A 25,287-nucleotide genomic window follows, 5' to 3' on the forward strand; every position below is an offset into this window, starting at 1 on the left:
GTAGACAATGCACCCACAGATATCCAATAGTATGTCTTCTTAACTATCGAAAAAGTGAAAGAAACAAATACCTATGAAGAAGGGGAGAATTACACTCATGGTGTAAATAGGTTAAAACCAGTTACAAACAAAAACTTCGCCAATTACAAAACAAAAATTTCAGCTCTAGAGCTGAACTTCAGGCCCGGCTACTAGAATGCTAAAGTTTTGCGTGATTGCCTTTGCTACTTCAGTCCCATATGCTGAAGTTATGCGAAAAAGCGGGTACGCTTGCAATTTTTTTTTGCAAAGCAGGCACAAGTTAAAACGTGACACAAAAAGCGGATATAGATGCAAATGCCCCAGAAACGGCCTTTATTTTTTGACCCCAATGATGGGATTAGGCATATGGATTTTGTAAGCAACTTTTACCTCTATCCTTTGTTTTAAACATACTAGTTAATCGGGCCGGGCTGATCCATTTTCAACCCGTTTCACCCCGGTTCAGCCTGTTACTGTAGTATATTAGGGCGGGCTGGGACGGATTGGACGGGGAGCGAATTTTAGACGAACAAATTTTGGATACCGGTGCACCAAAACCCGCTAAGCCCGCTAGCCCGTTAACGGGCTGCAGCCCGGTTCAGCCCGTTATCCTCACATTTTTTTATTTTTTTTTTAATTTTGTGGACTGTTGCCAACGGTCAAATTCAAAAATGACCGTTGGGCAATGGCCAGATTTTGCACAAATGGCCATTTCGGCCTCCCCCATTAAGAAAATAGCCCTCCCACCCCTAATAATTGATAAATTACAATTTAATTCTTCAAAGTTTGCAAATATTTAAGTATGAATAACATTGAATGAGAAAAACAAAATTTATATAAAAAAAAAGCTCGATCCGGCCCATTTAAGCTCGAACTCGTACGTGCCCAATAAAACTACAAAAATACAACCCACTAACAGCCCGGAACGATAACCGTACGGGTTGATTTTTTTTGTATACATCCCGTCTCAGCCTGCCCGTTAAACACCTCTAGTTTTAAAAGGCAGAATTGGGACTCGCCCGGAGCTCGCCCTGAAACGGAGCACTCGTAAAACGTTCCTGGCTTTTGTGTGGGGCTTAGTTCTGTGAGACTTATGCCTCGGACGCCGAGGCTTACGCCCCGGACATGCCCAACGCATGACGTACTGAGCTCACCTAATAGAACTTTATGCAATTGTGTGCATCTAACCTTGTAAATCCTCAAATTTTCTTAATAAATCGTTAACTATTCAAAATTACTTTTTTCTTAATCATAAATCATTAAGTTGAGAATATTTTATGTCATAATTAAAATAAAAATTATTGCATGTTATCCACTAAAACTGCTATGATAGTAAATTTGAAATAAATCATTTATTTAAAAGTATTTTATTTATTAACTTTTGTTATGTCTTTATTGTATAATAATCCATAATTTATTTTTATAATTATTTTTTAAAATATTATTTTTTTCACGTTTACGAGATACAATACTTATTAATTTAATAGCTCGGTATTAGCTTGTAACTATTTACAAATAATTAGGTATCATGGTATAGTATGGTGAATTATGTTACACTTATTAACTTGTTGAAACTTAAAAATAAATGAAGCTAGAGAATCATATTTAAATTGTGAATTATGTTTTTTTATATAAATTCTCTTTCAAATAGAAAGTATATTAAATAAAAGAAGTATTTTTAATAAAATATCAAATTATAATATTGAAATTCTTTCAAGATTCATTACTCCTTAAGAGACATATAAGATTTCGCATCGAATATATAACTTTTGATGTTTGAGTTGTAACAACGTTGCACCTAATTTGCATATTATGATATATGTCATACTTTTCGTATTACTCGTAGTTGAATTATAATTTATAAATATTTTAAATAAATTATTTATTATAGTTTTGTGATTTTAACGTAATTTTTATAATTATTTTTTATTTTATACTATCTTAAAATTCTTGAAATTAGTAAAATTTAAAGATCCGTGAGACTTACGCCCCATGTCTCAGGGCTTATGCCTCGCCTCGTTAGAGTTAAAATGCCCCGCCTCACGCTCCCGCCTTTTAAAACATTGCTCCTATCAATACTATATTATCAATTTATTTATCTCTTTTAGAGAGATTGTCATTTTATTACATTAGTTTATATATTTATTACTATATAACAAAATATATATTAGATTCTAGTCTTACCCATTTTAGACTTTATTCTTTTCTATTTCTCCCCCTCCCCCTCTCTCTCTCCAACTACAAGTACTCTCTATCTTCGTATCATTGCTTTTCTTCATTAGTAGTTTATTTGTTTCAGCTTTTATTTGTTTTTGATTTTTGGGTTTCTGATTGCAGTTCTTTGATCGTATTTGTTGAGAATTTAAGCTGACAGAGCGATTCAAGCGGGTGATATGGATTTTTAATTAAGTTCTTTTTGATTTTTTTTTGTGCATTCAGTTTGCAACTAGTTTTATCTTCTTTTACTTTTTGTTGGTTAGAGGTAGCTGCTTGTATGTCAATGTTGTCAATAATTGATCACGACTAGGGAATGATGAAACGTGAAGACATGAGTTTAAATTATATTGACGGTCATCAAAATGTTTTGAAGTTTTGAATTCGAAAATTGAATTTTGTAAAGTTGTTATTTGTTTGAGTTGAGTGTTGTTGCAAATAATTTAGAATATTTTTTGTAATCTATATCTCAATTTTAAAAAAAAGATTCGCGTTGATTTTTGTTGGAATTTCATATTGAAACTCAAATAAGAAGATATAAATAATTGTATATATTTTGTATGTCGGGTGTATAAATGACATACAAAATACAACTAATATAATTATATGCAAATTGTATATAAGTTATATGTAAATTCTAGGTTTTTTCACGCAATTCTATACAAAAAATTATATATTAGTTGTATATAATTTGTATATTAGTTGTAGCTTTTGACCTGATTCTGAAAAAAAAAAATTATATTCAAGTTATATATATATTAATTATAGCTTTTGATCGAATTTGTAAATATTTTTATCAAAAAATTGGTTACTTTTTTAAATAGAAAAATATAGCTAAATGAGGTAAATATTATCCTAATGTTATCTATAATAAAAAAAATCCTTTTTGTAACGTGTTAGTACAAGATTGTCCTAGGTTAGAACTATCCCCATTTTGTAATTTTCAAAAATAGCATTTTGCTCCAGACGATAGAAAGTGTGATATTTTTTTTTTTCGGTCATGAAAGACAAACATTGCATTAAACAGCAAAAAAGTTACATAAAGTGTGATTATATCATGTTTCCTTGCCGTGTTTTACATTTTAATTTTTTTCTAGAAATTTTGAAATAGCTTTAATCTTCCTTTTTCACAAAAGGCCTACATTAAATTAACTTATTTCACTAAGATAATTTTATATTTTGACATAGAATTTTTTTAACGGAAATCATTATATTACAACAACAACAACAACAACAACAACCCAGTATAATCCCACACGTGGGGTCATTATATTAGTGAGCTCCAAATTGGTGGCAGTTGGTATTTTTTTTAACCGAAACTAGTATCAGTACCCGCGCGATGCGCGGACAAATTATTTCGAATTGCGATGTAAGTTGTTTGAATCATGTACAAATAACCTTAAAATATAAACCTCTCAGATAAAAATTATATAACATGAAAATTTAATTATGAAACATGATATGAAATTATTGTTCAAATCTCGTACTGAACAACCAATCTTTTTAATATATATATTTGTAGCAACCTAACCCCTTGATTTTGGTACTTGTATTTCGTTCCACTGTCGATATTAAAGAATACTAAACATGCCATATTGTGATCTATCTTGTTTGAGCACATTAGATCATATTATCTTAACAAAATTCTTATTATCACTTTATTTTTATCTAGAAGTCATATATATCTTATTCATCACATCACTTTTACATAAATTCTTTTTTTTTGTTCTTTTCTTATAGTTATTGTATTATTTAATATTTAATATTATTATACTATCATATAATTTGTTTATTAGCTTATAATTAAATTAATGTCTTACTTTTTATCCTTTTAATAGAATTTAATAAAAATAAATATTTTATTCTTGAAATTTGGTATATTTTTATGCTTTTATCCTCTTATTCATAATATTTTAATCATTTAAATTTATCAGTAATATTTTTAAATATAACTAATTATTTTATTTTATCTATTTTTAAATTAATTTAAAGTATAAGTATCCTCACATTACCTCTATTTTTTTTATGTACATTCTCTTCCTATTACAAATGTTAATTAGTTTTTATATTAATATTTTACCTAGAGCCAAATAATATCATATTTTGTTTTAAATTGTAACTTTTAATTAGTCTAAAATATTAATACATAAGTTATTTGATTATCATGTTCCAAATGTATTGAGTTCTCTTATAATTAATTTTGTATTAGATGCAGTTAAATTTTCTTCCTTTTTTAGCTATAAGATACAATTTAATTTTTAATTTTCATTAGTAAGATTACTAATATTAGAATTTATTTTTTATTTTTAAAATTTTATTTAATCATAGAAAAAAATTTCTTAATTGTTTGAACACATTATTTCTAAATATTGTAGTAATATTTTTTCTGTCATTTTAGTTCTTTACATAATATTTTAAAAACCAAAAAATAATCTCATCTCAAATTCAAATAATTCTTATCATTCTATTTTCTAAAATGGACCGCATTTTTAAAAATTTATGCTATGCATTCAAACTCAAACTAACTGTAGTTGATTCAGATATTAATCATAGAAAAATATTTTCGTAATTGTTTGAACATATCTAAATGTTGTAATAATATTTTCACTGTCATTTTATTTCTTTACATAAATTTTCTTTCTTTTTTAGTTTTAAGATATAAATTTAATATTTGTAAAAATACTTATAATAGAAATTTATTTTGTCATTTAAAAATTTTAATTTTTATTATTATTATTTTATTTTTCATAAGTAAGACTTCAATTTCGTGGTATTATCCATAATTTGAGCATTCACATCATAGTTTTAAGAACTTTCTAATCTCAAATTCAAATAGTCTTTTCTTTTAATTTATAATAGTAAATTTCTAATAATTTAACATAATTTTGCTATTTTTTTAATGTAATATATAGTCTTATTACATTTTATGTGGCTTTTCATTAACTTATAAATTTATTTAATATCATTATCAACTACTTTTTTTCAATAATATAAGATAAATATATAATTTTTTTAATTATGAACTAAATATTTATTTTGTTTTAAAAACATTGCTCGAATTTTTTTTAAGTATTGTATATTTATTTTATTTTATTTTCTAAAATTATGATTTATAAATGTCCTTACATTATCTCTAATTTATTTTTATTGTTCAATTTTTTTAGTTTTTGATTTTAACTATTAGACTTGAGTTATGTGGACATATATTATGACTTTTCTAAGTATAATATAAAAAACTTTCTCATCTGAAATTTAAATAAGTTTGACTCTTTTTCCTATGATAAACTACTCTCCTTTTAATATAATATAGATTGGCAAGTCATTTTCCAGAACCTATTCTCTTAACAACAGTTATTAAGTAGATGCTTGTTAAATTAATATAATCTTAACTTTTAAAATTTGTTTAACCTAATATAATCTTAACTTTTAAAATTTGTATTGCACAAGTGTCACTCATTCAAATGTCTACTTGAAGAAATATAGAGAAAGTGTAGTGCAAAAGAGCCAGAACCCTAATCTAGCAACTGATGGACTGACCATCCGACTTTAGATGCCAAGTCATTTCGGAGCTTGGACAAGTTGATATTGGATCGAAGGTCATCTAAATGATTTTATGACTTTTCACATCAAAGTTAATAGGACAACGGGAAAATCAAACTAGGTTATTAGTGGAGTTGCAGTTCTAATTGCAATGACCACTTGCATGCTCACTAGACTATTTGTATGGGTAAAATTGGTTAGTGAAAGTTGGGCGAATGACGAAATGACACGTAAAATAAAAGATACGTGGGATGTGAGTCAGCAAACAGTTGGCACCGGATACAAATATGTGACTGAGGTTGAATGAATCCCAAAGACAGAGTAGCCGATAACAAAGGTTCAAAATATTGACACCGGATTGCATTCAATGAAGAGAATATTTGCATTTATAGCCAACCGTTATGCAGTCATCAATGACGATTTTATTCGCATTTAAGAGGAGCTTGATTTAGGGATCTTGTCTCCCTAAATAAGGCTGTAAATAGGGGAATTAGCGTCATTGGTAGAAAAAAATTATTCTGTACGAAAAAAGCTATAATCTGCCATCATTATATAGAATTGCTTTATTTATTTTATTATTTATTTTGTTCTTGCCACTTCTATAGAGAAGCTAAACACTTATCCATGCTTGTGTTTTCTTTTATTTTATCGCATCAACTTATTTCTATTCTTATTTATTTCGTATTTTTGGGTCAAATTGATTTACTTGTTTATAAACCGCATTACAAATTTAACTATATCATTTTATGGGTAAATAGTTTAGCGCCCACCATGGGGCATAGACAATTGTGTAATTGCTTTGATACATGTTACTAACAAAATTTTATTCCTTCCTTTGTAAGAGAAAAATTAGGTATGGCAGCTAATGATATCAATAATGTCTGCTGATAGGTTACAAGTACTTTGGTCATAAGTACTTTACGTTATGTTTTAATGATCTAACAAACTTACCATCCAGAACCAGATAGGGAACCTATAACACATTTACAAGACCTTAAGATCGCAAGGTTCCAGGTTGGGATTCAGCGTGGGATATGATTCAACTCTTCAGAGTGGAAGGAACAGCCGAGGGAACAGGTCCCTACAAGTTACCGATGAGACTATACGAAGTCAACTCTCTAGCTGGAAAGTTGCTGCCTGCACACGCTACAGTGTAGGATCAGTGCAACAGTCAATTTTCTGTGGAAGACTTTTTTACCTACCTTGCTTACATCATTGTAAGTGATATCACACATGTATATGTACAATCAAGGAAGGTAAAACACATTCACTTGAACACTTAGAGATTTTACTCAAGCTCACTCACATGACCATCCAACAAATAAGTTTCAAGTGCTTCAAGAACAAAGAACAAAGTAACTACGGACCAGTTCCCACATCGAATCATTATATATCCTTAGATAAGTTGTAACTTTGTAATATTTCTTCAATTGTAATTCCTACCTAGCTTGTTTAGAAGCATTATGTAGGAAACTCTTTGTAAACCTTAAACATGTGTGTTTGAGTCTTGGCTCGAGTTAGTCATGTTGTAAAGTCTTTGTAATAGAGTTATTACAAAGTGTCTTGTAATAGAATATTACAAGTTAGTGAGGGATTAAGAGGTTAATTTCTAGGTTGCATAGGTTGAAATCTAAAAGTTGCTCAGTAGTGAAGTTGAAATCCTACAAGGGTAGATCGTGGTTTTTAATCCCGTTGAGCTGGGAATTTTCCACTTAAAATTCCTCTTATCATTTATTTATTACCGTGTGTGTGTACTATTGAATATGATAGAGAACCTGGTTCTATATAGAGTTTGTGGACCCTTATATTCTATTAATTGTTATAAGAGCAGGTTCTTTCTATCAAGTAAACACCTAGAAAAGATCCTTATGGCTGCTTCTCCAAACTTTGAAGAAGGCAGTCTACTTACAGACCTCTTAGGTTCAATGGATAGTATTATGGATGGTGGAAAACTAGAATGCATGACTTCATCATGGCTGAAGATTCGAAAATATGGGATGTCATATGTGATGGACCCTTTGTCCCTACCAAAAATCTTGGCGACCCACCTGTACCCATTCCCAAGACAAGGAAAGAATTCAATGATGCAGATAGAAAGGCCATAGAGAAGAACTTTCATGCAAAGAAAATTCTGATGTGTGGTATTGATCTCGATGAATACAACAGGATATCAGCATGTTAGTCAGCCAAAGAAATCTGGGAAGCCCTTCAGACAGCTCACGAAGGAACAACACAGGTCAAGCAATCCAAAATTGACATGCTCACAACTGAATACGAGCTCTTCAAGATGCAAGACGATGAATCTGTCCAAGAAATGCATACTGGTTCACCTCCATTATTAATAAGCTTCACTCCTTTGGTAAAACTATTCGAAGAAATTAGCTGGTTAGAAAAATCCTCAGTGTGTTGCCTAGTTCTTAGGAAAGCAAAGTGAACGCCATTACAGAGGCGAAGGACTTGCAGGAGCTAACTATTGATGATCTTCTTGACAATCTAAAAACATATGAATTAAAGAAGAAGAAGGACAGTGAACGAAGAGAGCCCAAGAGGAAGAAGAACCTGTCCCTCAAGACAGAAAGCAATGACTCAAGTGGTGAGGATGGTGATATGGCATACTTCACAAGAAGATTCCAGAAGATGGTTCACAGGAATAGAGGCATTCCAAAAAAAGGAAGTTATAGCAAGCCAAAGAATTATGACCTCTGTCATAAATGTGGCAAGTCAGGACATTTAATCAAGGATTGCCCTCTCCTAAAGCAGGATCAGTACAAGAACAACTCTAATAAAGCAGCCAAAAGGAACCCGGTTCCTGATTGACTTTTCAACAGAAAAAATATTGCTGACAATGTCGTGAGACAAACTCTTGTTGCAGGGGGAGATTCATCAAGTGAATCTGGAGAAATGATGAACCAATTAACAACTCTATGATGGTAGTAGACAGTGAAGCAACCGAGTATGATTCAATTTGCTTTGATAGCCCAGTCTGATGATTAAGATGACGATGAAGATGAGGTAAATTTTTCTGGATGTTCAGAGAAATATGAAATCTTATTCTCCTAAGAAACTCATGTCTTTGGCAAATGTGCTAATCAACGCTTATCATAGTCTTATAAATGACAGAGATGTCGTAACAGTTGAACTATGAAAAGCAGAATAGTCTAGAGATGACCTAGTAATAGTTGTAGTTGATTTAAGAGAGTCAATTGAGAACCTAAAGAAAGAAAGAAATGTCTTAGATAAAAAGATTACCAATGTAGAACAAGAAAGAGATGAGCTTCTAGTGGTGGTAACGGATTTGAAGGAAACAATTGGGAAACCTAAAAAGGAGAGTAGGACTGAAAATTATCAAAAAGGACAGGAAGTTGCAAGCGAGGCACACATTAAGCTTGAAAGTGAGCTAAATTCAGTGAAGTTTAGTATGTGTGCTGAGCTTGAGAAAAACAAAGAACTTCAGGAAGAACTAGGTAGAGTGACGAGTGATCTTGAAAATCACTCAAGTGGACCTGGTCCTCTGATTCTATCATTGCCATGTACACCAATAATGGGGGAAACAGATAGGGGATTGGGTTTCAAAGGAAAAAGGTTCCCTACAACCCTCATAGCAAGTATGTTACTGTACCCGACAATTAGCTTTGCACTCACTGCGGTAACAATGGGCACCTTAAAGAAAACTGTAAGGCCAGATTTCTGTCATAGAAGAAAACAAATCCTTTGCTGAAAAATTAACTACTAATAGAGAACCTGGTCCCCCATTTAAAAAACGTATAATGCCTGGATGGACCAAAAGATCCCTGATTCACCCCTTTCCTCATTACAAGGGACCCAAATTAGTTTGGGTTCCTAAAGCTAAATCCTAATTTTTCTTATGCAGGGAACAGTAAAAAGAAGCAACCTACAATGGTAATGGACAGTGGCTGCTCAAAGCACATCACTGGAAGTACAAATAATTTTCTTTCACTTAAGGCCCTACAAGGAGGGAGTGTATCCTTTGGAAATGGCAAAAAGGGATACATACTAGGAGTCAGAAGGATTGTGAAGTCTTTTTCTCACTCAATCAAAAATGTGTATTACGTGAACGGGTTGAAGTACAACTTGATAAGCATTTCCCAAATCTGGGACAAGGGAAACAAAGTGGAATTTGTGTCAAAAACCTGTACAATTACAAACCTAGTGACTAGTGAGGTGGTGCTAGTGGCAAAAAGATACAAGAATATCTATATAATTGATTTTGAGTCTCTGAAGAATGGTGATCTAAGCTGTCTAAGCACTGTTGATGATGATACTGAATTATGGCACATAAGGCTAGGTCATGCAAGCTTCACGTTGTTAAACAAATTAGTCAGGAAGGACCTGATTCGTGGTCTGCCAAAGTCAAGCTTCAAGGATCACAAAGTATGTGATGCATGTATAAAAGGGAAGCAAGTAAGATCCTCATTCAAGCCCAAAAAGGAAGTCAGCACCGCAAGGCCACTTGATCTCCTTCACATGGATCTATGTGGACCTATGAGGGTGCCAAGCAGAGGAGGAAAGAAGTACATCTTTGTGATAGTTGATGGCTATTCCAGATTCACCTGGACTTTATTCCTCAGGACCAAGGATAAAACCTTTGAAGTGTTTGTTGCTTTTGTCAAGAAGATTCAAGTGAAGATAGGTAATAAAGTAGCATGCATTAGGTCTGATCATGGGATGGAGGTTGACAAAGTCAAATTCGATGAGTTCTGCACTGAAAATGGCATCACTCACAATTTTTCAGCTCCAAGAACACCTCAATAAAATGGTGTTGTGGAGAGAAAGAATCGAACTCTTGAAGACATGGCAAGAACAATGCTAATTGATAGTGGGATCGCAAAGTATTTCTGGGCAGAAGCTGTCAATACTGCGTGCTACTTGGTAAACAAGTGCATGATCATGTACCTTTTGAACAAACTCCATATGAACTGCTAAATGGAAGGAAGCCTAAGTTGACACATCTAAGAACTTTTGGGTGTAAATGCTTTGTTCATAACAATGGAAAAGAAGCTCTTGGAAAGTTTGATGCTAAAAGTGATGAAAGAATTTTTCTGGGATACTCATCTCCAAGCAAAGCTTACAAGGTATACAACAATAGGACTCAATGTGTCGAAGAAAGCATACGTGTGATCTTTTATGAAGCTCACCTCTCCTGTGAGAAGGACAGACATATTGATCAAGATGGAGAGCCCTTACCTGTTTCAGGTGAAGTAATTGACATGGCAAATAGAAAGGCAGATATGATGAGCCATGTCAAGGAATCTAGTGAAGAATATGCAAATACATCTCCATCCATTGGAGAGGAACCTGGTCCCCCGATTACAACAACTGAAGATGAAAATAGAGTTGTTGATGCAGTCCAAGGAACACCACTTTGTGAAGTAAGAAGAGCTCAAGAACCCCAGTCAGATATACCTGGTTCCTCTACCAATGAGACTCAAGCACCAAATTAGAGGTTCAAAAGTTCACATCCTCTTGACAACATAATCACTCCTCTTGACTCAGGAGTTCAAACCAGATTCGAAAGCAAGAAACTCACTTGCCTTCTCCGACTTTCTTTCCCAAATAAAGCCCAAAAATATAAAAGAAGTGTTGAAAGATGTAGACTGGATCACAACCATTCAATAGGTGCTGCATCAATTTGAAAGGAACAAGGTATGACACATGGTTCCTCGACCTGCAGATCGAACCATTATAGGAACTAGGTGGGTATTTAGGAACAAACTTGACGAGTTGGAAATACAACAAGAAACAAAGCAATGCTTGTGGTTCAAGGCTACAATCAGGAAGAAAGGATTGATTATGATGAAACATTCGCTCCCGTAGCTCGAATGGAAGCCATTAGAATTATGATTGCCTTTGCATCTCATATGGAGTTCACACTGTTCCAAATAGATGTCAAAAGTGCATTTCTAAATGGCTATCTGAAAGAAGATGTCTATGTCAAGTAGCCTCCTAGCTTTGAGTGTCACGAGCACCCTAATCGTGTGTTTAAACTGGATAAGGCATTGTACGGCTTAAAACAGGCTCCCAGGTCTTCGTATGAGAGGTTGTCAAAATTCCTTCTAGAAAATGGCTTTACAAGAGAGAAGGTTGAGAACACTCTTTTTCTAGAGAAACGAGGGAGGAACCTACTCATTGTTCAGGTCTGTGTTGATGATATTATTTTTGGAGCCACAGTTGACTCTCTCTGCGAAGAATTTGCAAAACTCATGGGGAGTGAATTCAAGATGAGTATGATGGGAGAACTGAATTTCTTCATAGGACTTCAAGTGAAACAATCTAAGAAGGGAACATTGATAAGTCAGCAGAAGTACATTAAGGAGCTGCTGAAAATATTTGATATGAAAGCATCAAAAGTCATCGACACGCCATTGCCATAGCTACCCGTCTAGACATGGATGAACCTGGTTTCCCTATAAATCAAACCATTTATAGAGGGATCATAGGGTCGCTCTTGTATCTCACTGCAAGTATGCCATATATTGTTTTTATCGTGGGTATCTGTGCAAGGTTTCAATTCAATCCAAAGGAATCTCATCTGAAGTCTACCAAGAGAATACTGAGATATCCCAAGGGAACGCAGGACCTGGTCCTCTATTATCCCTCACAAGACAGCTTTGATCTTATTAGGTATGCTGACGCTGATTATGCAGGATATCTGGTCGATAGGAAAAGCACGTCTGGAATGACACATTTCCTAGGTTCTTGCTTAATCACATGGGGTACAAGGAAGCAGAACTCTGTGGCACTTTCAACTGTAGAAGCTGAATATGTACCAGCTGCCTCTTGCTGTGCTCAACGTCTGTGGATCAAGCAATAATTGGAAGATTTTGGAGTACTCTCAGGCTGTGTGCCTCTCCTATATGATAATACGAGTGCACTCAACATGGTAAAAAATCCAGTTCAACATAAGAGGACCAAGCACATTGATGTACGTCATCACTTCCTTAGAGACAATGTTGAAAAAGGACTTATATGTATGAAATTCTACAGTACTGAAGATCAAATTGCAGATATATTTACCAATACCTGAGTAGAGAATACTTTGAGCAAAATCGTCTGGCATTGGGGATGATAAAACCCAATTGAGAACCTGGTCCCTTAATGATTGGCTATGAAAGAAAGGTTCAGGTAAACTTAACTAAAAGGTGTTTTCTAGCAAAGTCTAACTTATCTCTATACCATTATAGGTAGACACACTTGATGATTACAGAGCAAATAAGCAATTTAGGGTGTATACACGGGTAAAAAAGGCAAAGCTTGTAGATAAGAGATCAGTCATGGAACCTGGTTTGCCTAACATCGGTTAGTAGTTTCTCTGTTCTCTCATGCATAATTCTGAACAATTAAAACAAGTGCCACATCATCAGCATGTCAGTTTTTAGTTTTGTGTCTTTTGAACCCAAACGTCTCACTGGTTATTAATCGACCCATCTCCCTAAAACCTGTCACCCTTTCTAACTGATCCCTCTGTTATCATAAATACATCTATCTCTGTCATCACACTCTATACATCCACACTTCCAAACCTGTTTCCTATTATTTCTCTCTTCAGTTCACCAAATCTTCTCTCTTCTTCTTACCGCGGCTAAAAATCAAATAATTTCTAGTATCATCGAGTCCTCACCGGTTGAAACACCAACGCCCGACTCCCCTCCTCACACTACTGATAACCAAAACCCTAGAACATAGTCACCCCCACACTCCTTCTCCTCTCTTACCCATTCGAGTTCCAGGTCAAGAGGTGTTGCCCAGAGCTCTTCTCTTACCTCGACAGAAAAGAGGGATGAAACGAGTATTGCTGAAAAAGAAGAAAATCGGGAAATTTCAAGTTCTCCTATAGAAGAAGGGTCAAAGGTAGACAAGACTGAGGGAAATGAAATCGTTAACTCAACAGAGACTGCTCCTGATCCTTTGTCCACAGGTACCGCTCCTACTTCTCCTAAGTCTCTCATAGATCTACAAGAAAAGGAAGCCATAGAAATATGATGTACATCGTCAATGAAGGGTTTTTGTCGAAGGAAGCGAGGATGGCCTTAAGACTCAGGGGGAAGCATCTGAGCCTATTGGAGAGGATAATGAACTTGTGTTGAACCTTTAGCATAGGAAGGTGTTACTAGGGAACCTGCTGGAGGACCTAATCCACCTTCTGAGGATCCAACTCCGGGTCTTTCTCAAGAACCCCAGGTCAGTTTTGATCATGCTTCCTCTCCTCATTTGGATGTTGAGCCTCTAAGTGTGATTATGCCTGAGACAAGCCTTGTGTCTGAAGAACAAAAGGAGGATAGTGAAGAAGATTTTGATGATTTACCAATTGCCAGTTTGCCTAGGCATAGAGTAGCTATTGGTGAAGAACCAACTCCTAAGTGACCCACAACAAGGTTGCAAAAGAAAGAGGCTCTTGAGTCTGCTCTTAAGAACAGTCAAGCTAAGTCAAAGAGAAGAAAATTAGTGAAAGATGGCAAATTTGTAAATGAGAAGATAGTGCTTGTTGTGAATGTGGATAAAGAAGAAGCAGAGGAACCTAGTACGTTGACTAGGAAGTTATCACAAAAGCATGGTCTTCTCAAGCCAAAAGGGGGATCTTCTATGTATGCTAAACGTCTGACTAGGTCTGATGATGCTGTTACTACTGAGAATGTGGAAAAAGAATCAGGTGAAAAATCTGTAAAGTCTAATAAGAAAGAGAAAGGTGTTCCCAAGCCTGCTAAGAGAAAGGTTGATACTAATAAGGAAACTGGTTCCTCAAAGAAGGCCAAAGTTGGTAATTCAGGGAGTGCTGAGAAACAGAAATTGAGAAGTTAAAAGGTACTATGGGGATGCACATGTGCCTCTGATGTCTTAGAGGAAGTTGGTATGAGATAGTTGGTTGAGATATGTGATTTCCAACAATGGACACACTTGTTCACAAGTGATGCTGTTAGGGTATATGAGGAAGAAGTTCAAAGTTTTTATGCCAACTTGTACAAGGTTGAAGATGTTCATATTTGTGCCTTAGTGAATGAGGTTGATATGATAATGGAATCCTCCTTACTGGGATCTATTCTTGGTGTGCTTATTGAAGGGCTGTCTAGTGTTCAGGGAGCTTCTTGAAGGACAAAGCAGTTCAATAGGGGGAACGGGTTCAAAAGAAGGCCCTCCTTCATGTTTACCAACTGCTATTTGAGATTGTAAAAAAAGTGCTGCTGCCTCGAGCTGAGCGAAGATCCATCACCTCTCGTGCAGACCTGTTCCTAATGGAAGCACTGGGCAACTTCATTACCTTCAATCTGCATGGGATCATAATAGAGCACATGAATAAAATGGCATACTTTAAAGATTGTAATCATGGGCTGCCATATGGGTTCCTTCTTACCAAGGTCTTTGAGCACTTCAAGGTTCCTCTCGGACAGTTAAAGGGGGCACCAAGAAGCAAACTCTTTCAAAAGGCGCTCTTGAAGAATGTGAGTGTATAGAGAAATTTGGAGGGGTTGCAAACACTTCTACCATATCTCAGTTAATAAATGCTCAAAACAGTTCTACTACTGAGATAAGGCAATTGAAATCAAGGAATGCTATCCTAGAGACTCAGATAAATCAGTTGCAAGAGGCACCTTGTTCCAGTCGCTCTCAAATCGAAGAGGTCACTCGCCTGACAAAGGAGAATGTTGAGCTCAGGAAACATGTGGAGGACTTGAAAGACAGACTGCTCAACGAGCAAATGTTAGCAAATGCTCGAATGGATTTAGTCACCCAAACAATTTCCTCTACCTCTAAACCTTCTCCTCCCAGTGCATCTAAAATTATGTCCCCCCAATCTAGTTTCTGGTCCCATCTCTCAGTGTCAGTCTTATGATGATAACATGTGGTATTTTTGTTGATTGTTCTAATTTGTGTATGTAGTAGTAACACTAACTCTACTGTAAGCTTTTATCTTGTTGCTATTTATACCTTTCTTTTATGCTCTATTTTTAATCATGGCTATGTGCACATAAGTGGCATGATATAACTTAAAACTAGACTTCCTTCTTGCTTAATTGCCTGCAACAGATCTTTTTATGATGCCAAAAGGGGGGAAAATAATTGTACTAATTAAGGGGGAATGTAGAGATTCAGGGGGAAACTTAAGGTCTTTCTGGTTCACAGTCTGGTTCTATGTGACTTTTTCTGGGATTTTCAATTATGAGTTTATCATCATAAAAAAGGGGGAAATTGATAGGTTACAAGTACTTTGGTCATAAGTAATTTACTTTATGTTTTGATGATCTAACAAACTTACCATCCAGAACCAAATAAGGAACCTATTACACATTTACAAGACCTTAAGATCACTAGGTTCCCGGTTGGGATTCAGCGTGGGATATGATTCAACTCTTCAGAGGGGAAGAAACAACAAAAGGGAACAGGTCCCTACTGGTTCCCGAGGAGACTGTATGAAGTCAACTCTCCGGTTGGAAAGTTGCTGCCTGCACACGCTACAGTGTAGGAACAATGCAATAATCAACTTTCTATGGAAGACTTTTTTACCTACCTTGCTTACATCATTGTAAGTGATGTTACACATGTATATATACAATCAAGGAAGGTAAAAAATATTCACTCGAACACTTAGAGATTTTACTCAAGCTCACTCACATGACCATCCAGCAAACAAGTTTCAAGTGCTCCAAGAACAAAGAACAAAGTAACTACGGACTAGTTCCCACATTGAGTCATTATATGTCCTTAGTTGAGTAACTTTTTAATAGTTCTTCAATTGTAATTTCTACCTAGCTTGTTTAGAAGCATTCTATAGGAAACTCTTTGTAAACCTTAAACCTGTGTGTTTGAGTCTTGGCTAAAGTTAGTCATGTTGTAAAGTCTTTGTAATAGAATTATTACAAAGTGGCTTGTAATAGAGTATTACAAGTTAGTGAGGGATTAAGAGGTTAATTCCCAGGTTGCATAGGTTGTAATCTAAAAGTTTCTCAGTAGTAAAGTTGAAATCCTACAAGGGTATGTCGTGGTTTTTAATCCCGTTGAGATGGGAATTTTCCATGTAAAATTCCTCTTGTCATTTATTTACTGCCGTGTGTATGTATTGTTGAATATGATAGAGAACCTAGTTCTCTATAAAGTTTGGTGGACCCTTATATTCTATCATCATCAATGTTGGAGCACACAATGAATAAGAAGATGTGTTCCAGCATGATGATTCAACCAGCGAAACCCGCAACGAAGGAGATGAAACAACCCTAATTCGCGAAGGCTAGTATCCTCAACATATGAGGGGCACAACTCCTAAGGATGCAGATGAAGAACACATTGTTGAAAAGGTCAAAATCTTGAGAGAACAACAAAAAGCGATTATGGACACCTCTCAAGGCAAGATCAAGTGTTGATAGAATTGAAGTACACGCTATCGGGTGCTTCCAATAATTCTAATGGAAGGGCTCTGATTCCTCCCAACGTTCTCACAAATGAGATAGTTCAAAGCATCGACAACGACACTCCAAGGGAGGAGATCGATTTCGACAAGGCAGAAGGTACCGGTAGTGGATCTGGGAACAACAACTTTAATGACCCTTTCAAAACCGAGCTCATGAGATTCATAAGAGAAATAAATGAAAGAATGGATCAGAATGCAAAGAATTTCATGCTCGGATGGATTATATCTAGGAGTATCGCCGGTGTTAAAGGGACTGGATTCCAAGAAGTAACACAATTGTCATTTAAATTGAGTATGGCTCCAGAGTTGATCCCAAAGAGGTTTAAGATGCCAGATATACAAAAACACGATGGGACTTCAGATCCACAGGAACATATCATGACCTACACTACAACAGTAAAGGGAAATGATGTTGTGGCCAAACGAACACGCAAGTATACGTGGTCGTCAAGTAACAAAGTGATTCGAAAGTCGGATGTCGAACCCACAAATACTTAGATCAATTGTTAACTAAGCAAACTAAATCAAATAACTGTCCAAAATAACCGAGAGTGATGTTTTTCTATTAAACTACGATTGCAGAAATTGTACAAGTAACAACTAATTTATCAAGAATGAAAATGTGTAATATGAGATTTTAATTCAGAGGAGATTAAAATTCTAGGGTTGTGGTTGGTTTATCAATCCTATTAAGTTCAATAATCATACTCGTTAATCCAGATTATTTCTGGTTGCTAATTAACCGGATCGTTTATATGAATAGCATGTTCCCACAATACTACTCGCCTGTCCACAATATATCAATCGTATATTCCTATGGTATTGAGTCTATCATGAACGAATATATTATGGTTTTTTAAATAAACAAGAATATTAGGTATATTCTTATCCTAAACCGCGAAACCTTTTCCCGAGCCATGGGTTCAGAAACAAGCTCTCTTTAATTCTACTCTAATCTAAATACGGTTTTCCAAGCATAGCACAGATAGTATGGTGAATTGGTAGATACAACAATTCACAAGTTAAAACTAGAATTAAAAAAACAACCACAAGACGATAATCCGAATTAACGAAGATGTAATTAATAAACGTTAATAATCATGTCAACCATAACCCTAGAAACTAGAGTTCTTAGCCATTCATGTTCATAGTAACAACTTTTCAAGTATTTTGCATAAAAAAATTACAAAAAAAAAGATGAAGGAATGAAGAACTCGATGATTTTCTCCTCCAACCAATGTTCCCAACGTCTTCTCTTCTTTCAAAATATTCACCTTAGGTTAGGTTTAATGTATGTCAAAAGTCCCAAAAATAATGTTTTTACATGTATTTATACCAAGTAGGGTTGGGCCCAAATGAAAATACCTTTTCCTATGCAAACTAGGATAATAACTCTGTAATAACTGCACAGGCGCGCCACATGGGGTGATGCGCCAGGCACGACAGTAGTGGACTTTATTAGAGAGCGTACAAAATCAACTAGCAGCAAAAGGGCAGCCGCGGTGCCCTACATGCCGCCCCATGCGCCGCGACTATGGACTTTTCTCAGAGTGAACCTTTTTGCTTCGTTTTTGATGTCCAGACGTGGTTCTCAACCCCCGAATGCGATCTCGGCTTAATCCATTGGGCTTTTACTCAAACTTCAAAGCTCCAAATAGCTCGATTTCATTCCGTAACATCAACATAGCTCGAAATCATTCCTACAAGGCATAAAACACATAATTAGGGCGAAACACTAGCGATTAAAGTTCAAACTCAATTAAAGTGTAGTAAATTAGAGTACGATAAGCGACTAAAATACGCAATTATAGGCCCGAAATTTATCGAACGCCCACACTACAACAAGCAACTCCTTTTCTGTTACAGTATAATTTATTTGAAGAGGAGTAAGAGTCTTGCTTGCATAGTAAATGGAGTGAAATATTTTGCTCCTCCTCTAGCCCAATACAGTCTCAATTGCACTATCACTAACGTCACACATCAGCTCAAATAGCTCGTTCTAGTCAAGAGCCTCTATGATTGGTGCACTCACTAACTTCTTTTTCAGCTCCTCAAATGCTTTCAAACAAGCATCGTCAAACTTGAATGACACATCCTTCTCTAACAACCTGCACAAAGGAGAGGAAATTTTTGAGAAATCCTTTGTAAATCAGCGATAAAACCTGCATGTCCCAGAGAACTCTTAACTCTTTTCACTGAAATCGGTGGTGGAAACTTTTCAATTGCTTCCACCTTAACCTTGTTAACTTCCAGTCCAACTTTGGACACCTTGTGCCCCAACACTATACCTTCACGTACCATAAAATGGCACTTTTCCCAATTTAGTACCGGATTAGTCTCTTCGCACCTAGCAAGCACTTTAGCAAGATAGATCAAACATTCATCAAAAGAAGGACCAAACACAGAAAAATTATCCATAAAGACCTCCACAAACCATTCCACCATATCAGTAAAAATAACCATCACACACCTTTGAAAAGTCGCAGATGCATTACACAACCCGAATAGCGTTCTCTTAAATGCATAAGTGCCATAAGGTAATGTTAAATTGGTCTTTTCTTGATCTTTCGGGGCAATGGCAATATGATTATACCCCGAATAGACTTCAATGAAACAATAGTATTCCTGTCCGGCTAACCTGTCAAGCATTTGATCAATGAAGGGAGAGGGAAGTGATCTTTTCGTGTAGCATTATTCAACTTCCTATAATTTATGCATATTCGCCAATCAATCACAGTCCTAGTTGGGATTAATTCATTTTGTTCATTCACTACAACAGACATACCCCCTTTTTAGGTACATATTGAATAGGGCTTACCCACTTACTGTCGGAGATAGGAAATGCTATACATGCGTCGAGCCACTTAATCAATTCTTTTCTTACCACCTCTTTCATAATTGGATTTGGGCGGCATTGATGTTCCACGCTAGGCTAGTGTCCCTCCTCCATGAGTATTTTGTGCATGCAGAATACAGGGCTAATACCTTTTATGTCAGACATTTCCAACAATTGGTATGCTTGTGCTCTAAATATGCATAATGAAGATGAGATGGTAAGGGTTTAAGTTCCAGTTTTGGGGCCTCCTCAAATGAGGGTTTAAGGGGCGGGCCGATTGGCTTCTCTATAGGCTCAAATTGGGATCTTTCTATTATGTATTCACAAGATGCATCTAGAATTTGCAGCATCTCCTCAACCTCTTCTTCAAGTTCCAAGCGATTGAACAACATCAATGCCTTTTCTAGTGCATCTTCTTTAAATGCACTTGGCTCTAAGGTTGGTTTGTTTATCTCCACCACAGAAATCATGGCCAAGTCCTCGTAATGATGAGGTAACTGAATGGCTTGATATGCATTGAAGACTGCTTCTTCATTTTCCACCCTCATGATCATCTTAGCTTCTCGAACTTTGATAATTGCTTCTCCAGTGGCCAAGAGAGGTCATCCCAAGATGATAGGGACTAACTCATTATCCTTGTAGTCCAGGATGATAAAATCTATAGGGAAAATAAACATTCCAATCTACAGCAAGACATCCTCAATTACCCTCTCAGGATAAACATAAGATCTGTCAGCTAACTGTAGCATCACCGTGGTAGGTCTCGGAGCTCCTAAGCCTAATTGTTTGAACACTGACAATGGCATCAGATTGATACTTGCACCCAAATCACACAAAGCTCTTCCCACATCAATTTCACCAATCCTCATGGGGATGGTAAAACTACCAGGATCCTTAAGGTTTTGTGGAAGCTTCTGTTGAATCATGGAAGTGCACTCCTCAGTAAGTGCGACAGACTCAAACTCAGTTAACCTCCTTTTATTTGCCACTTTATCCTTAATATATTTTGCATATTTTTGGACATCACAGAGTATGTCCACCTAAGGGATGTTCAAGTGTATCTGCTTCAGCATATCTAGAAATTTATGAAACATGTGGTCATCATTCTTCTTTTTCAATCTTTAAGGAAAAAGGGGTGGCATCCTCTCTGATATATGCTCAGACTCTACTTTGTTTCTCTCATCTACCTCTAAAGGTTTTGACACTCTTTCTTCTTCGAGCCCAAACTGCTCCTTTTTTTTCTTAGGCACTTCTACCAACTCTCTCCCATTTCTCAACGTCACTTCATTAACTTGAGGATTTTTCTCTGTATCACTTGTGTCACGACCCAGATTTTCCACCCTCGGGATTCGTGATGGCGCATACTCATGAAAGCTAGGCAAACCGAGTATTATAGATTCATTAACCTTTTCACTTAACCTTTTTAACAGTTCAATATAACAGGTGATCAACAACGAAAATATTATAATAAATAGAAATGCGGAGATGAAAACTAATAGTTTAACCATCAACTAGTGCAGAATCCAACATACAACTCTACCCAGAATTTGGTGTCACAATGTCACAGACTATCTACGAATACTACAAATAGTGGTCTGAAAGATAAATACAAAGCTGTCTCTGAAATACATAAAAGAAACAGAATGGAAAGATAGAAGGAGACGCCAAGGCCTGGGGACGCCTGCAAGACTACATCGGGTCTCTGCCACTGGACTGAAGGTAGAACCTCACTGTGATCCAAAAGCTGTAGCACCGGGATCTACACACAATGTAGAGTGTAGTATCAGCACAACCGACCCCATGTGCTAGTAAGTGTCTAGCCTAACCTCGGCAAAGTAATGACGAAACTAGGACAAGACTATCAAATAAACTTGTGCAGTTATATCATATACATCAAGTAATAATGACAGAAACTAACAGTTAAAGATGGGAAGGGAAAACATGCTGCGGGGAATATCATGTACAAACAAAATTTCAGTAAAAAAGTGAAAGGAACACGAAAATTCAACTGTAAGCAAGAATAAGGAAATCAATGACAAGTGCACGACATCACCCTTCGTGCTTTTACCTCATATAATCATGGCACAGAATTATCCTTCGTGCATTATAACTCATATCATGGCACGACATTGTACATCGTGCGGCACGACATCACCCTTCATGCTTTTACCTCACAATATCGGCACGACATCACCCTTCGTGCATTAACACTCTCTCACAAATATCATGCACGACATCACCCTTCGTGCTTTTACACTCTTCCTTACCCAAGCAACGATCACAAAGAAATACGGGCAAGGGAATCAATAAAATCGTAATAGAATCTCGGCAAGGGAACAATGGCATAACAACAATATCCCGGCGAGGGAAACAATATCATGAGTAATAATATCCCAACAAGGGAGATAATATCAAAAGCAATAACATCCCGGCAAGGGAGACAATATCATAACCCTCTTCTTTCTTCTACAATTACTTCACAACTCAAGTCTCAACTTGAGCCAATGCTCTACAATGTTCAATTACCAATAATACTTCCACAAGCCTTGTTCAACAATAGAAATCATCATATAGAGCATGAACAATACGAAACAGAGTCACATCAATCATAGTATAAGACTCATGAGCATGCTTGACACCGATGTATAGATACTCGTCACCACACCTATACGTCGTACTCAACAATTAACACATAGCAAATAAGACACAACTCCTAATCCCTCAAGCTAAGGTTAGACCAAACACTTACATCAATGCCACGAACACAATTCAAGCCTCAACTATCGCTTTACCTCTTGTTTCCACCACCAATTCGCTTGTATCTAGCCATAATTTACTTAATGATATCAATAAATACTAAATGAATCAACTCTAATGCATGAAATAGGTTTTCTAAAGATTTCCCCAAAAATCAAAAATCGACCCCAGGCCCACATGGTCAAAACTCGAGGTTCGAACCAAAACCCGATTACCCATTCACCCACGAACTCAAATATATAATTTGTTTTGAAATCGGACCTTAAATCGAGGTCCAAATCCCCAAAATTTGAAAATCCTAAGTTCTACCCAAAACACCCAATTTCCCCCATGAAAACCCTTGATTTTGAATTGAGATCATGTGAAAAGATGTTATAGATTGGAGAAAATGAGTTAGAAACAACTTACAATTAATTTGGAGAAGAACCTTTCTTTAGAAAATTGCCCAAGAGAGCTTAGGATTTGAGGGAGTTTGAAAAATGAAGAATTTTCGTCTAAGTTATGATTTACACAGGTGCAGATATCACAATTGCGACCAGGGTTCGCAATTACGAACCCCTTTGGAACCTGTTGTCTTTGCAAATGTGAAGAATCTATCACATTTGCGACCATGGAAAAATCCTTTCTCCCTCGCAATTGCGAAAGAAACATCGCATTTGCGATTGGGAGGGCTTCGCAATTTCCACCTGGTGTTCTCATTTGCGAAAAAGGCCTGCCCAGGCTTGGTTCGCATTTGCGACACTGGGGTCGTATTTATCAAGCCTGTCCACTTTGCAATTGCAAAGCCTGATCTCGGAATTGCGAGATCATAGTCCTGGGCAAAAATACCAGATACGAGCACTTGCTCCTAAGTCCAATTTCACTCCATGGCCTATCCAAAACTCACCCGAGCCCTTGGGGCTCCAAACCAAACATGCATGCAAGTCCAAAAATATCATATGGACTCGTTCGTACGATCAAATCATCAAAATAACATCAACAACTATGAATTAAACCTCAAATTCATGAAATCACTCAAGAACATCAAAATTACTATTTTCTCAAATAAGGGTCCGACTTATACTAAACGAACTCCGATTCTTACCAAACTTCACAGATTCAACTTAATTATTATATAAGACCTATGCCGGGCTCCAGAACCAAAATACGGGCCCGATACCATAAATTTCAAACCTCTTTTTATTTCCAAAAACTCTTATAATTTCAGTTCAACAATTTCTTTCAAAAATTCATTTCTCGGGCTTGGGACCTCAGAATTCGATTCAGCAGAAACGCCCAAATCTCATATTTTACTACGGACCCTACGAGACCATCGGATCATGGGTCCGGGTCCGTTTACCTAGAATGTTGACCAAAGTCAACTTTAATTAATTTTAAAAGCCAATTGCCTTATTTTTACTTAGTTTTCACATAAAAGCTTTCCGAAAACATGCCCGGACCATGCTCGCAAATTGAGGTGAGAGAAAAAAGAGGTCTTTAGGCCTCAGAACACAGAATTTACTTTCGAAATGAGTGATGACCTTTTGGGTCATCACATTCTCCACCTCTAAAACAACCGTTCGTCCTCGAACGGACATAAGAAAAGTACATGAGTCTAAGAAATGATGGGGATATTAGCTTCGCATATCAGACTCAGACTCCCAAGTAGCTTCCTTGGCAGGCTGACCTCTCCACTGAACATGAACAGAAGGAAACTCTTTGATCTCAACTAACAAACCTGTTGGTCTAGAATAGCTACTGGCTCCTCCTCATAGGATAAGTCCTTGTCCAACTGGACAGTGCTGAAGTCTAACACGTGGGATGGATCACCGTGATACTTCCGAAGCATGGACATATGAAACACTAGATGCACGACTGATAAACTCGGCGGAAACGCAAATCTGTAAGCCACCTCTCCCACTCGATCAAGAATTTCAAACAGGCCAATGAATCTAGGGTTTAGCTTGCCCTTCTTTCCAAATCTCATCACGCCTTTCATAGGTGACACCCGAAACAACACCCGCTCACCGACCATGAATGCCACATCATGAACCTGATGGTCGGCATAACTCTTTTGCCTGGACTGAGCTGTACGAAGCCTATCCTGAATAATCTTAGCCTTGTCCAAGGCATCCTGTACTAGATCCGTAGCCAACAACCGAATCTCACCCGACTCAAACCACCCAACTGGAGACCGACACCGCTTACCATATAAAGCCTCATACAGAGCCATCTAGATACTCGACTGGTAGCTGTTGTTGTAAGCAAACTGCATTAAAGGCAAGAACTAATCCCACGAGCCTCCAAAGTCAATGACACAAGATCAGAGCATATCCTCCAAAATCTGAATAGTACGCTCGGACTGGCCATCCATTTGAGGATGAAATGTTGTGCTCAACTCAACCCGTGTGCCCAACTCACGCTGAACTGCCCTCCAGAAATATGAGGTAAACTACGTACATTGGTCATAAATGATAGATATGGGCACACCATGAAGACGGACAATCTCTCGGATATAGAT

The 25,287-nt window shown here is 36.5% G+C and overlaps 2 protein-coding genes across 2 annotated transcripts; both read left to right on the forward strand.

The window, feature by feature from the left end:
* The first annotated feature begins 8,032 nt into the window (after positions 1-8,032).
* LOC138878286 (uncharacterized) lies at positions 8,033-8,592 on the forward strand. Its single transcript, XM_070157953.1, has 2 exons — positions 8,033-8,134; positions 8,197-8,592. The coding sequence occupies exons 1-2, from the start codon at positions 8,033-8,035 to the stop codon at positions 8,590-8,592; spliced, it is 498 nt and encodes a 165-aa protein (XP_070014054.1).
* Positions 8,593-12,181: 3,589 nt separating this feature from the next.
* LOC138878287 (secreted RxLR effector protein 161-like) lies at positions 12,182-12,607 on the forward strand. Its single transcript, XM_070157954.1, has one exon. It carries the CDS (start codon positions 12,182-12,184, stop codon positions 12,605-12,607), a length of 426 nt encoding a protein of 141 aa, XP_070014055.1.
* The last annotated feature ends 12,680 nt before the right edge of the window (positions 12,608-25,287 follow it).

Source organism: Nicotiana sylvestris, chromosome 9 (assembly GCF_000393655.2).
Source record: "Nicotiana sylvestris chromosome 9, ASM39365v2, whole genome shotgun sequence".
Lineage (NCBI taxonomy): Eukaryota > Viridiplantae > Streptophyta > Magnoliopsida > Solanales > Solanaceae > Nicotiana > Nicotiana sylvestris.